Source organism: Trypanosoma cruzi, genomic scaffold, assembly GCF_000209065.1.
Source record: "Trypanosoma cruzi strain CL Brener 1047053512977 genomic scaffold, whole genome shotgun sequence".
NCBI lineage: Eukaryota > Euglenozoa > Kinetoplastea > Trypanosomatida > Trypanosomatidae > Trypanosoma > Trypanosoma cruzi.
The window spans coordinates 9,025-21,928 of record NW_001849142.1 but is presented as its reverse complement, the minus strand read 5'-3'; the positions used below and the strand labels follow the sequence as shown (position 1 = coordinate 21,928).

Here is a 12,904-nt window from a genome sequence, read left to right as displayed (position 1 = left end):
ACGCACACACCGCCAGCAGTCACCTACCGTGGACGAGGAGGAACAACACACAGCCTCCGCCTCCAGCTCAATCCCACGGCCAACGGGATACGGCCACAGCCCCGCAGCCAGCACACAACGCACGCGGAGCAAGCAATCACCCAAAGAGCCACACGCGGAAACGGATCCTCACCCATCCATGACGCGGCGCCTCACTCCACGCGGTCACACGAAGCGCACTGTTTCCTCAATAGAACTTATGCCTCGTCCATCCCTTAAAGATGCTTCCTTTAATGATGGGGCTTAGAACACCATAGAAGAAAATGGACAACGCAGTCATACTGCAACAATGCCAGCCACAATCATCCTCCAACTAAGGTGCAATTCTCCAATTATGCCTCGTATGCACGAACAAGTAACATACCATAAGAAAATCACCCAATGTTTTTCACCAAAAACCAAGCAACCCCATGCCCTCCCTAATTTCTTCGGCCACCGCTACGAACAATAGCGTTGGACATTTTGGCATTCGTGTGCGGTACCACCGCCTGGTGCTGGTGCACCTGCAGCGTATGCACACATAAGCATCCAAAAATATATAAATCCAAAAGTGTTTTCTTTACTAAATCAAAGCTGCCCCATTCCCCAATTTGTTCTCCTATTTCCGTGGTTATTCCTCACTTCGGAGAGCTGCATATCCGCTAAAGTCTCCGGATGATATTGACACTTGGTACTGGCGCACCTTTTCCTTCCAGGACCCCGCTATTTCACGGCTTTCATCGTCGCTCACATTATCGGAATTGTCGACACCACATCTCCGCCAGTCATTCATCGGCGTGCTGCACGTAAATCATCTCCCACGACATGTCTCGGGATAAATTCCTCCCAACCATTAAAATATGCCGCCAGGCACTCAGTGAACTGCCTCACAGTGCTGGTTATCGTGTGATGCCCACCCACCGTATCCATCCGCAGCCCGACCAGCGTCTTCCGTCGTGACTCCACAAAGAAAAAAAGGGGTCCACCAGTGGAAAGTTCCCAACCGCCGGTGTGCACAGCAGCCGATACTTCAAATTTTCCCTCTCAGAAGAATTCTTCAATGAAACCAATCCATATGAATCGTTGGGGTGCCCTTGAGGTTTAACGTTGGCACTGCGTACTGTCCTCCACAACTTGCTGATGGCTTCAGCTCAAGGTCCTCTGCTAATGCACTGGCAAACTCCCCAAAAAATGAACACTCGCAAGCCAAACCCTCCCGTACATTCACACAAAAGAGTATTCCTCTCCCCCAATACCAGCAACAAAAAAAAAAATATCTTTCTCACTCATCACGTTTCCCAAAATAGTGCGTTATTCGACGCCCGAGGCAAAGCGATATCGGTGCGTTAAGAAATCCCTCAGCACCGACCTCTCCTCTTGCTCGGACAACCCTCACGAGCTTTTGAGACGGATTCTCAGAATACCACAGTCTCAGTCCACGAGGTATAAAGTGCCTTTCACCATCCCGAGACTGGACCCCATCCAAGGATTCCTCAGTGGCAGCAGAGTGTGCAATGAACTTCTTCGCATCAAAGATGTAACGTGGAATCGGCCCCACTTTATCCATGCGTCCTTTGACCATCCTCCAGTATTCCGCTTGCTCATCAGTAGTCCCATCGCGATTCATCCAGGCGCACACCGCCTTCACATCCATCCCGTCGGAGCAATTCACGATGATTCGCTCGGCGTTTGCTTGCGTCTTCCATTCACCATAGTTGCGCACGTTTGGGGATGCCACCACAATCATGCCCATTCATCAAAAACCGCAGAACCTTTCTCTGGCGGTGTTCCTTTCTCTGTCACATCGTAGATAATATACCCCCTTCATCTTCAAATGCCACAAATCATACAAAAAGTCCTGGGATATTTTTCTACCCACGTACCTTGTCACCGTCTGGATGGTCTTGTCAAACACGTTCGCATCTCCTCCACCAAAACAGCGGACTACCACTTGGATTTTCTCGACATCGTAGTGCAGCAGCTGGTAGAGGAGGTACGAGCCGGCAGCCATCGACTTCCCGATCTCGGGCATCCCAATCAACACACGTCGCCCAGGCGTAAAGTAGGCCCCAGGAAGACTGTTGAACCACTCGGTGAGATCGCCCCCTGACGATCTGCCACACTCGCTCCACCTCACAGTTCACAAAAACGTCCTTAGGAGGATCCTGTATCGTATTCCACGAGTACGGCCATCCCTTCTCCGAGGCGAGCACCATCAACACGGGAGACGCTGCACCGAATTGCTGCACAGCGTCATTCTTTTCGATAGCGTCGTCAGCCTTCTTGTACGACCGTGACTGTTCTGTCTTCCCCTCATGCACCCCCCATTCCCGTCCCTGTTTTCTTTCGCTCCACGCCGTCCGGAAGTTCCACCGCATGGCTCCGCCTCGCATTGTGCACAGACTCGTAGCATCCCTCCAGTTTCTCCGGTGCGCTCGTCGTCGTTGGGCTCCTCGCCCCCTCGGCGGCTGCATCCAAGAAATGTTTGGTGGAGTTATGAACAGCTGCTTTTACCTCCGCAGCAGCTAATGACCACCCCGGTGGATTGTTGACACCCTTATCACAAAGCTTGCGTATATCCTCATCGAAGATCACTTCACCCTTTACAGCTCGCTTCATACTCAAATAATGACCTGATGCCTGTATTTCGTTCAACGCTCCTTTATCACGGATATACTTCGTGGGGTCCTTGAAAAACTCCTCCGGCAAGACATCCCGATTGGTGTCCACAACGCCCCTGCCGTCCAGTTCCCTCGTAAGAAAGTCGTTCAGCTTCATTTCCTTGACACGAGCTCTTCCTTTAAACAGTACATCTTCGATATTAGTGGAAATGGTAAATTTCATTTCTTGCGTTCGTCTTAGCCTTTCCTCTGCCTCCCGCCTCGCTTCTCTCAGTACCTGCGTGAGTACTCCGTTTGGTTTTCCCCTTGCAAGAGGAGTGATCGTATCCTTTTCCTTCATAGTCCCTACGTCGCCCGAGGGAGAGCACATCTTCGTGAAGCGGCTTAGTAATGGCCTCCAGCTCTTGGTACGCAGTTAAGTTAAGAATTTCTTCAGGAAGCCGCTGGTCTTGTACGTAATCATCCGGCTCCTGAACAAACATCTCCATCGTCACATTGTAGTCTTTCATCAACGGCCGCCCTGCCGCCAACATAATTCCAAAGGAAATCGTTCAGCATCATTTTGGTGCTGCTAGTGCTTCCCTCCAGCAGGATTTCCTCTACGGTGCTGCTAATGGTCCACTGCGGTCGCCGCGCTTTCCCTTTTCTTGTGTGAGTCGCGGCCGGTTGATGTGTCGCTGCAGGACACCGGCCTCGCTCTCCTCTGACGATCTCCCTGCGGCACAGCAGACGCTCGACTCTTGGCATTGCCACCTTGCACTCTATTTTGCTTTGCAGGCATAGTTTCTCATTGTTTTCTTGGTTGGATTGAGTTAAAGCTGAACATTAACCAACAAACGAGAGAGGAATAAAAAAGAAAATAGTCACAGAAACGACTGGCAGCCAAAACAAGCGAGTCATCCAAAGCAAGAGAGTCATCCACACAGTGTTCGATGCACACCACATGCACGAGGACCACCGCAACGACGGCAAGTGGATACCATTCACCCAGAAGAGTCTCGGTGAGAGCCAACAACAACAACAACGTGGTGCGCACGGAGGGTTCGTCCACGCACTCCGCTCGCTACGGTCTCGCACCCGTGTGGCACTGCCGTCACCGCACACACTCCACATAAATACATGCGTGCATAAACCATGACACACGAAAACAAACACACACAAGTGGGAAGAGAATTCGGTGCAGCAGCGGCCACACGCAGACACCCCAAATCACACACGCCACAACAGCGATGCATCATGAAAAGCTCCCACACAAGGTATATATATATATGTATATATTTTTTATGGAAAATTTCTGCAATTCGCGCGGCAAAAAAGAGCCATAAAACTCCCTTTCTTACTGCATTCGCCGTTCATATTCCCAATGCGTAACCCTGCTGATATCACCCCTCCATGGTGAAAACAACTGCCTCGTTGTGGTGTCATCGCGCAGCCATCCACCTGGGTGGGAAAAAGAAGAAAAACAGGCGTCCGTCCACCTGCAGGGAGGAAGGACTCCACCGCAGTGTCCTATTTGACGCAAACACCCCGCATCCAGTGCTCGGTGTCGTGTGCAGACTCTGCGAGGAGGTTTTGGGCACGCCGCTGTGCCACACGGTGTGCCCCCTCGAAACGCAACAGCAGACGTGTCCCTTTCCGGTCGCACTCGTGGCGGTGGTGGCATCCGCTGCCTCGCTGCGTGCTGCTGGCGTCGACTACGATGCTGCAGAGAGTGAGAGAGAGAGGGTGCCCGACAGGAGCGGTGCTGGGCTGGGTGGGCAATGCCCTCCGCGGCGAGACGCCCAGCGCGACTCCTGACCGCTGCGCTCACGCACTTCCCTCCACGCCTCTCCCTCCATCCGGCAATCGCACAGCCGCCGGCACATTGTCCCCGAAGCAACACACACGGGAAAGCGTCGTAGCATATCTCCCGAGACAACAGAGTGACAGCCACACGCTGCAGCCATCGTGCCGACAAGTCCGACGCGGCCGCGCCCACACCCACAGCAGCAGACACAAAAAGAGATCTGACACTCCGTGCCACGTCCTCGTGCGTGATGGTTCGGCGTTTAAAAGCAATACCGCTACACGCCGTGCAGCATTCCCACAGGGGATGAGAACCACGACGCACTCCCACTGTCTCTTCTTTCCTTCTCTTCATGTCCACGGAGTGATGAAGCAGCTGCCACACGCAGCTTCCACCACCGAGTGCAGGAGAAGCATACAACTGCACCGCAAAATGTACGCCGTGCGGTTGTGTGCCTGCAGACACGCAAAAAAAGAAAAAAGAAAAAAAGAGAGAGCCACGCAAGTGAAAGGGCAGAAAAACACGCGGTAGAGGCGCAGGACGGACAAAGAGGGAGGGAGAAGGCCAATAAGGCTCGAGATGGCACGGCAACCCACAATAATTTTCCTAAAATAAAAATAAGTTAGAAATTTTCTAAAACCCCTCTCGACAAATTTTCCCCACCCATTAAAACATAAAACAAAAAAAAATTCCCATCGTGACGCGTCAAAAAAAAACAAAAAAAAAAAGACTTGTATACTCTTCATGCAGAAGTGAAAATATATTTGCTTCGACCGTTCAGCCACCCCCCTGGTGTCCACACAACTCTTACTTTTCATTGGGACACTCAGTGCGTTTTTTTTACATCTAACCTCCCTTTTTCTCGTCGCACCATCGTCGTGGTGCTCAATGCCCACTGCACGTTTCATCGGCCAACGGAAACATTAAAGACATCCTGCCATTCCCAAAATATCCCACCATATAAAAAAGAAAAAACAAATATACAAAAAAAAAAAAACATATACCCCGCGGTGAATTCCCAGGAGGGAAAGTGTGACTTTACATAAAAACTTACGCGGGCAGAAAGGGGTAGTCAAATATATATATATATATATATAATAAACGGTGCGTCCACGCAAAAAGTCAATTACTTCGGAGGGTGCGTGGAAAGACGCATATTGTTCCCGCTGGAAGCAGGAAGTCCTCACTGCGATTTCTCAGTAAAGGGCCGCAATGCCCCACAGCCCCAGCAGAAGCAGCGGGAGCACCCGAGACACGCCCCCCCGCATGGAGCCGTCACCTTTACCTTTTTTATCGTCGCTTTTCCTGACCAGTTTTAGTTCACCGTCACTCAGTGGGCGGTTGTACAAAAAGACGTTCGTCACTGTCGCATTGCTGTCGCTGTCTCCCTCGCCTCCCCCAAAGTAGAAGTATAAGATTTCAGCCCCACGCGCCTCAGGTGTTGGTATCGTTTCCGGGCTCCCCACAAGCTCACCATTCACGTACACGGAGCCCCTGTTGCCGTTCTGCAGCATGAGCGCCACCTGGTATTCACTCCCCGGCTCCCACGTGGTGTCCTGTGCTTTTGTTGCCCCGTCAAACACTGTCTCCCACGTTTTATCCATGCTGTACGACAGCCCAATGAACTTCTTGCCGGCACCGTTCCCCAGACCCGCACCCAGCAGAGGAGTGCTCTCCTTCGGAACCTGGTGGACGATCACCGTCGCCACAATAGTGAAATCGTGGTTCACAAAGCCGTACTGATTATTATCCTCCCGGCTGTTCACGGGCCATGTTGCCATGGACCCAGGCCCCGTGAATTTGAACCCATTTTCAACCTTCGCTGCTTTCCTCACGGTTGCATTCACGCAAAGGTAATCGTCGATCCACGTGTCACCACTGGCTGCATTGGACAGGAATCCAACCAGACCAGCCGTGGGTGTGGACGACTTGGAAAAGGAGGCGTCCAGCTGTCCCCAAGTACTGAGGACGGACCTGATCGTATTCAGCTCCTCCGTCAGCCGAGCAAGTGAAATGGCCTCGTCTTTTTCATTGGCCCTCTCCTTTAAAAGGTGCAACGCACCATCTGAGTACAGCAGGGCGTTGGCAAGCGTCTCATTCACATTATCCTCCAAAAAAAGCGGTCCAACATAAAACGTACGGTTGTTGTCCGTAACCCAAATGTAGAGCGCATTGGCCTCTTTTTCCCCCGAGGTGTACCCTCTCTGAGTGTACAGCATGACCTTCCTTCCCTCAATGGTCGCGGTGATGAGGGCTCCCACACGAAAAATTTTGTATAGACGAGCTCCTGGTTGTGGCCTGATCCACACGCCTGAAAGTTTCCCGACGGCCTCCGTCCACGTTTTCCCCATGTCACGCGACTCGAACACACTCTGGTCATCCATACACTGAACGATCATGAGAATTTGTCCCGTCTCCCATTCGGTGATGCGGGGATCAACGCATCCTACAGGAGAAATGCTCTCTGGGAACACCCAGGTATTGCCGTTGTCCGTCGAGTAAGTGATCATGGAGAAAGGGTAATTTTCCCCATTCGCCACCAGGGGAAACACAAGCGTGTCATTCTGCATCACAATGCCTGAGCCACCAGCAGTCACAAAATCCCTCAGCTGATCTTGAGTGTGTTTGGGTATCTGTTTTAAAAGCGACTTGGGTTCAGCCCAGCTGATCATTGTACTCTGCGCGCCGTCCTTGGACTGCGTGGCCACACCCTCAACCAGTTGAATATCCCAGCCATCTTTCACCCACGCATTATCAACATTGTCATATCCTACAGTATCGCTTCCCACAAGTAGAAACACCTTACTGTCCCTTGCAACTGCTGTGGGCCCGTGCAAATAACACAAACGATCATCGCCATTCCTACTGCCAAGAACGGTGTGTGCCCTCCATGTACCAGCATTGACCTCAGCGACAATGGACGGCCACTTCTCCGCAGCCTTGATGTACCCGGCCACAATTTCGTAAGGCTTAATCCCAAACAAGTCATGTCCATGGACGATATAAACGAACAGGCCTTCAGCAAAGGCAGCCATTACTCCACCAGCACTGACGAGAGAAGGCGCAGCAAATGCTTCCTTCACACCAGTTTCAGACCCCTCTTTGGCCAGCACCTGCGTCTTATTCGGCACAAAAATATCGACCCATTGAGGCAGCGGCGCATCCCCGGACTTACCCTCCACAACGGCTGCAGCTCCACCAATGTTGCAGTAAATCCACATCACGACAAGGAGAAGCAGCACCGTGGAATTAAACACACGCCGTGACATGTTGGGCCTTTGCTGCTCACTTTCTCTTCCTTCCCTCCTTCCGCTGGATCCGGTCACGCGGCGACGGTTGTGTGTGCAGGGTGCCTTCATTGCAGCAACACGTGAGAGCATACTAATACGTGTGTGTGGGCAATGTGTGTGCTGTTGTTGGTCCTTTCAGTGCCTTCAAAATTCGCAGTGGCGAGTAGGGCTTGTTTTCTTCCTTTCTTAAAGTGTCTAAGAAGTTGGAAAGAACAAAACTCCTAGCATTGAACAAAAGGTCATGAAAGAAATTTACAAAACAATAAACGCCATCATCACTTACGGTGGGCCACAGGATCGTCAATGTAGTATTTCGTTTTGTTTTTTTTTCTGTTTGCGTATGTGTGTGTGTGAGTATGTGCGTGCCCTTACCGTTCAGGCACAGTGCGGCTGCGGAGTAGCTATGGGCTCTCAGAGAGCATGCCACTGGCTTCAAACTCACTCATAGCCTGCTTATTCATGCAAAATATCATTGTGTTTCCTCACTAATAAAAAAGTAACGTCCCCTCCTCGCAGTGCCCCATATGTTGCGCAACGGAGACGACATCAATCCGCCAATGAACGCCTTTCCCACTGACTGTGTGAACGGCGTGGGATCAAGCAAATTCAACCACCAAAAATGTCCTTACATATATATGCGTGGCCTTTAACTTGCATTTCAGACCTCTTTTTGCCTCTCCCGTTGTTTTTTAAAACCTTTCAAAACACAAATAATTCACGACGCCGTCCGCATATGCCACAATTTGCTTCGGGTTGCTGGGAGAAGAACGGATAAACATGCAAGAAAGATCGCAACCACTGCGACAGAAACTGTCGTGCCTGAAGAAGGAAAAGTTGTCAGGTCCAACAAAGCAACGAGCACCTACGGGTATGTGTGCGGCGTGGCGCTCGCCAGAGCTCAAACAGATGCAAGCACGCCGTATGCCCCCCGTGGTCTGCGCTGCCCCGTGGCGCTGGTAAATGTTGACATGCCCGCTCACTCGTGGTCTGTCGAAGCAAGCTGGCGCCAGTCCATGTTGCCCCACACCAATTCATACGAGTGGACCACGTTCGCGATGGTTCCACCAAAAGACCCAGTGGAGCCCTTTGATACGTTTGGTCACGCGGCAGCGCGGCTCGTACGTTACCGTGGCAGCCACAACCGGCAACAGCCCCACGGCAGCAAGCATTTCATAGGTAATTATAATTGCGCCCGAAGTGTATTTTCAGGTTGATGTCAATTGAGACTTTTCCTTTTATTCATTTTGTTTTTCTGCCCTTCTTGCTGATGTTGTTGTTTCCTTTTATTTTTATTTTTTTTTTTTGTTTACGTCCTTGTGTGTGTAATTCAATTTGCAGCAGAGCGTTACTAAAAGCCAATCAGGGGAAACAGAGAGAGAGCGGATAGAAGTTTAAGGAGACGGTGAAGCGACCGGAAAAAGTTGTGGCTGTGGCGGGTGCTCGTGTTGCCATTGTGTTGTTCTAGCTGGTTTAATGCGCTCTCCATATGTCGGATGCCTTAGTGCTGTTCGGTGGCAGGGAACGCTCCTCATAGAGCGATTTTTTCTGTGGACCGACGTGCATCGAGAGAATATTCTCGTGGGTTTCAATGACCTCCCCCTCCTTCTCGTCGCCCTCCCCTGACAATGCCAATTCGTCGCCCACCTCTAACGCTGTTCGCCGCACACGCCGAAACGTGAAGTTATGAACGAGCATGCGCACACTCGTGTGAACGACGTCGGGGCTGAGGGTGACGTATGAAGAAGCCAAAGAGTACCCCATGGCCTCCGTGTGTTCAATCACCTGTTGATTCACCGATGTTGTCAGAAGATCTGCCGTGCCGTTTGCCACCTTCGTCGTCACGAAAAAGACTGCGCGCTCGTTGGTCTGGCAGCACTGCCAGTAGGTGGAGGAGATTAGCCCCTCCAAGTCGCGGCGGATGCGCTGTGTAAGCCGCCGCAGGTGAAAGCCATCTGCACCAAATGTGATGGTGAGAGCGTGTCGTTTGACGCCCTGATCGTGTTGCATGTGGTCGCAAATCTGCACCACACATATGCCCGGAAGTTCGACAATGTCTGAGCCGGATGTATCGTCTGGGGCCGCAGGAAAGACGTGCTCAAGGAGTCCCCAAATGTTGAGGCAGTGAACAATCTCCGCCCGCAGCTGCTCGTTCTCCTTTGGAAGATGCAGTTGACTCGTTCTCAGGAAACTCAGCACACTCTCAAAGACCTCAGGGGTGACATCCACAAAATACTCGCACTTCTTACGCCCACCTGCTGGTAACGGAAACATCTTTGCAAATGGCGTGTTTGGGTAGCGCAGCAATGTGGAGAACTGCGTCTCGAACACTCGGCCCCCGGCATTGATGACGGCCCGCCTTCTCATGGTTGGCTTACGCACTCACATGGAAGAAACAAAAACAGAGGAAACCGCGATAAAGCAAAAAAAAAAAAAGGCGGCGGCCCAAAAAAATAAAAAAGAATATAAAACATGCACAAGGAAAGAGTCAGTGAGCAATGAGGCATAACACCCGCTGCGCAGCAGCGACACTGTATTGGGAGAACCATGCGTGCTCCAAGAGCGAGCGGGCAGTGGGCCGCCGAGCGGGGTCCCAGCAAAGCATGGCTGATAGAATGTCATGAAAGTCGCGGCTAAAACATGGTGGACACAAGGGTTGTTGCTGCGCTTGCATCGCCGCCTCCATCAGCGACAAAAATTCCCAAAAATTCTCGTCGGAGTTCCCACTGAATGGATGGCTGCCGCTTACACACTCATGCAGCGTCACACCCAATGCCCATACGTCGCTGCTTGGACTGGAAGCCCACTGCCGGTCCCTTAACACCTCAACGGCGGTATAAAGCACCGTGCCGCTAAAGCAGTCCACCGCCGCATTCACGGGCATCGCACTGGATAAATCACCAAGCTTCAGTTCTCCCGTAGCACGCAACAAAATGTTGGAGGGACTTAAGTCACCGTGCACCATGCCAATCCTGTCATGAAGGTCTACCAGGGCATGCAATGTAAGAAAAGCTACGGCCCTCGCTTGGCATTCCGTCAGATGACCGCGGCTGCAATGACGGTGCATCACGTCGCTGAGGGAATAGTCCATCAACTCTGTCAACACCAACAGCAGAGTATCGCGGTTGGCGTCGACGCAAATATCGTAATGGTGTAGAATAAACTTCGAATGCAGGCGCTGTATCGGTGAAACGTTGCGTACCGTGGCAAGAGGATCCACGCACTCCTCCTCCTTGAGCCCAAGCCAGAGGCCCCCTTTTGCCCAATGTACACGGTAGAAACGACTGTGTTTCCCACGGCGCACCAGCACACGCTCCTCCCAATTGTTATCGCACAGGGCACGCACCGTCGGCGCCTCGGTGCGCTCCGCTTCCTCTTCATCCATCACGTCCCCTCATAAACCTGGACGCGCACCCCGCCGCCGTCGCCAGAAAGCAGGAGGAAAACAGAAACAGAAAAAAAAAAACACGGGGATGGGCAGGTGCGTAATAACCGCACGCCCTCCGCAAAGACCCAGTGAATTCACAAAAAAAGAGGAAAAAACACGAAAAACAAGAGAAAGAAAAGATGGAAAAGAAACAACGACAAAATAATGCCACCACCACCGCCAGCATACATATCTATTATATATATGTTCACTGCGGTTGGGTTATTTTTCCCACCCACTCACCCACCCGCAGCCACGCTGAAAAAAAGAAAACTGACAGAAGAATTCAAGGAGGCAGATCTCACCCAGAAGTGCTCCGCACCGTCGTCCCATGTTCCTCTGATTTTTGCACAAATGCAGTGAGTGCCTTCTCTGCTTCCAGCGACAAACGCGCTGCACCACGGGGTCCAAGTATTGCCTCCAAATCCTCCTTCAACAACTCCTTCCTAGTGAAAAGTGCATCGGCCAGACGATGCAGCAACTCCTTGTGTTCCGCTATTAAGGTCTTTGTATACTGTTGGGCTGTCCCAACCAATCGCGCTGCCTCCTCTTCAGCAACGGCCTGGATCTTCTCCGAGTGTTTCTGGTAAATGCGTCCCTCATCTAACCGTTGTGGTTCAAATGCGAGAAAACCAACATGGTGCGACATGCCAAAGGCCAAAAATGCGTGTATCGCCGTCTTGGTGGCACGCTGGTAGTCGTCTTGTGCACCAGTCGTGAGCTCAGCGTGCCGCGTCGCTTCTGCAAGGCGACCCGCAAGCATAACACAAATGTCTGTGAAGAGTGACACATCGGTAGGCATATCAAAGGTCTCCTTGCCAACTTGCTGGGTAAAGCCTGCTGCTGGACCCCTTGGCGTAATTGACACCTTGATAACATCCGATTGTCTTGGCAGAAGCCAAGCAATCAGCGTGTGTCCACTCTCGTGAAGCGCCACACGACGGGCCGTCGCCTCCGACATTCGGCTGCGGTGTTTTTTGCCCACGAGAACATCGTCAATGGCTGGCAGAAGTGTCCGTTCGGTAACCTTATCGTCCCCCTGCACCGCGGCCGCAAGAGCCGCCTCATTCACGATGGTTGCTATCGTGGCCGGCGACACGCCAGGTGTGAGACGGGCGAGTCTCTGGGCGTTGGTGGCCGCATCGGAGACAACAATGCGGTTGAGGTAATGTGCGAAGAGCTCCTCCCTCGCCCGCTGATCCGGCATAGGAATCTCCACTTTGCGGTCAAAACGGCCTTCACGCAGAAGAGCCTTGTCGAGATTATCCGGAAAATTCGTGGCGGCAAACACGACGACTGCCTCGTTTGCTTGAAGACCGTCAAGTTCGGCGAGCAGCTGGTTCACTGTGCGATTCTCTTCGGAACTCAACCCCAACGCCCCTTGGCCGTTGCTGCGTGAACCCACGGCGTCAATCTCGTCCACAAATATCACAGAAGGAGCCTCACGTTTTGCAGCCGCAAACAATTCCCGCACCCGCTTCGGCCCCGATCCGGCGTACACTTCAATAAAGTCCGCCCCACTACAAGTGAAGAAAGGCACACTCGCCTCCCCTGCCACAGCCTTCGCCAGTAACGTCTTACCCGTCCCTGGTTCTCCAGTGAGGATGCAGCCCTTTGGCAGTCTGCCGCCCAGCCGTGTGAAGCGTTCCGGCGTTTTGAGAAAGTTCACGTACTGTTGTACCTCCTCCAGCGCCTCAGGCACTCCAACCACGTCCCTAAACTTCGTGTCTCTAACCTCCACCCGAAAGTTTTTGTCTCCCAAAGG

General features: G+C 52.1%; 4 protein-coding genes and 1 pseudogene across 4 annotated transcripts, besides 5 other annotated features; all 5 read right to left on the bottom strand.

The window, feature by feature from the left end:
• Nucleotides 1-12,904: a sequence feature (heterozygous, Esmeraldo-like haplotype).
• Nucleotides 605-3,172, bottom strand: Tc00.1047053507213.60 (annotated as a pseudogene).
• Nucleotides 3,897-3,924: a sequence feature (AT_rich).
• Nucleotides 5,502-5,522: a microsatellite.
• Nucleotides 5,622-7,805, bottom strand: Tc00.1047053507213.40 (trans-sialidase, putative; the record flags this gene model as incomplete). Its single annotated transcript, XM_802328.1, has 1 exon — nt 5,622-7,805. One exon carries the CDS (start codon nt 7,803-7,805, stop codon nt 5,622-5,624), a length of 2,184 nt encoding a protein of 727 aa, XP_807421.1.
• Nucleotides 8,943-9,023: a sequence feature (A-rich).
• Tc00.1047053507213.30 (potassium voltage-gated channel, putative) lies at nt 9,186-10,079 on the bottom strand (the record flags this gene model as incomplete). Its single annotated transcript, XM_802327.1, has 1 exon — nt 9,186-10,079. One exon carries the CDS (start codon nt 10,077-10,079, stop codon nt 9,186-9,188), a length of 894 nt encoding a protein of 297 aa, XP_807420.1.
• On the bottom strand, nt 10,201-11,097 carry Tc00.1047053507213.20 (protein kinase, putative; the record flags this gene model as incomplete). Its single annotated transcript, XM_802326.1, has 1 exon — nt 10,201-11,097. The coding sequence occupies one exon, from the start codon at nt 11,095-11,097 to the stop codon at nt 10,201-10,203; it is 897 nt and encodes a 298-aa protein (XP_807419.1).
• Nucleotides 11,239-11,305: a sequence feature (T-rich).
• Tc00.1047053507213.10 (hypothetical protein, conserved) lies at nt 11,441-12,904 on the bottom strand (the record flags this gene model as incomplete). Its single annotated transcript, XM_802325.1, has 1 exon — nt 11,441-12,904. A coding segment is annotated over one exon (1,464 nt), but the record flags the coding sequence as incomplete, so codon positions are not given.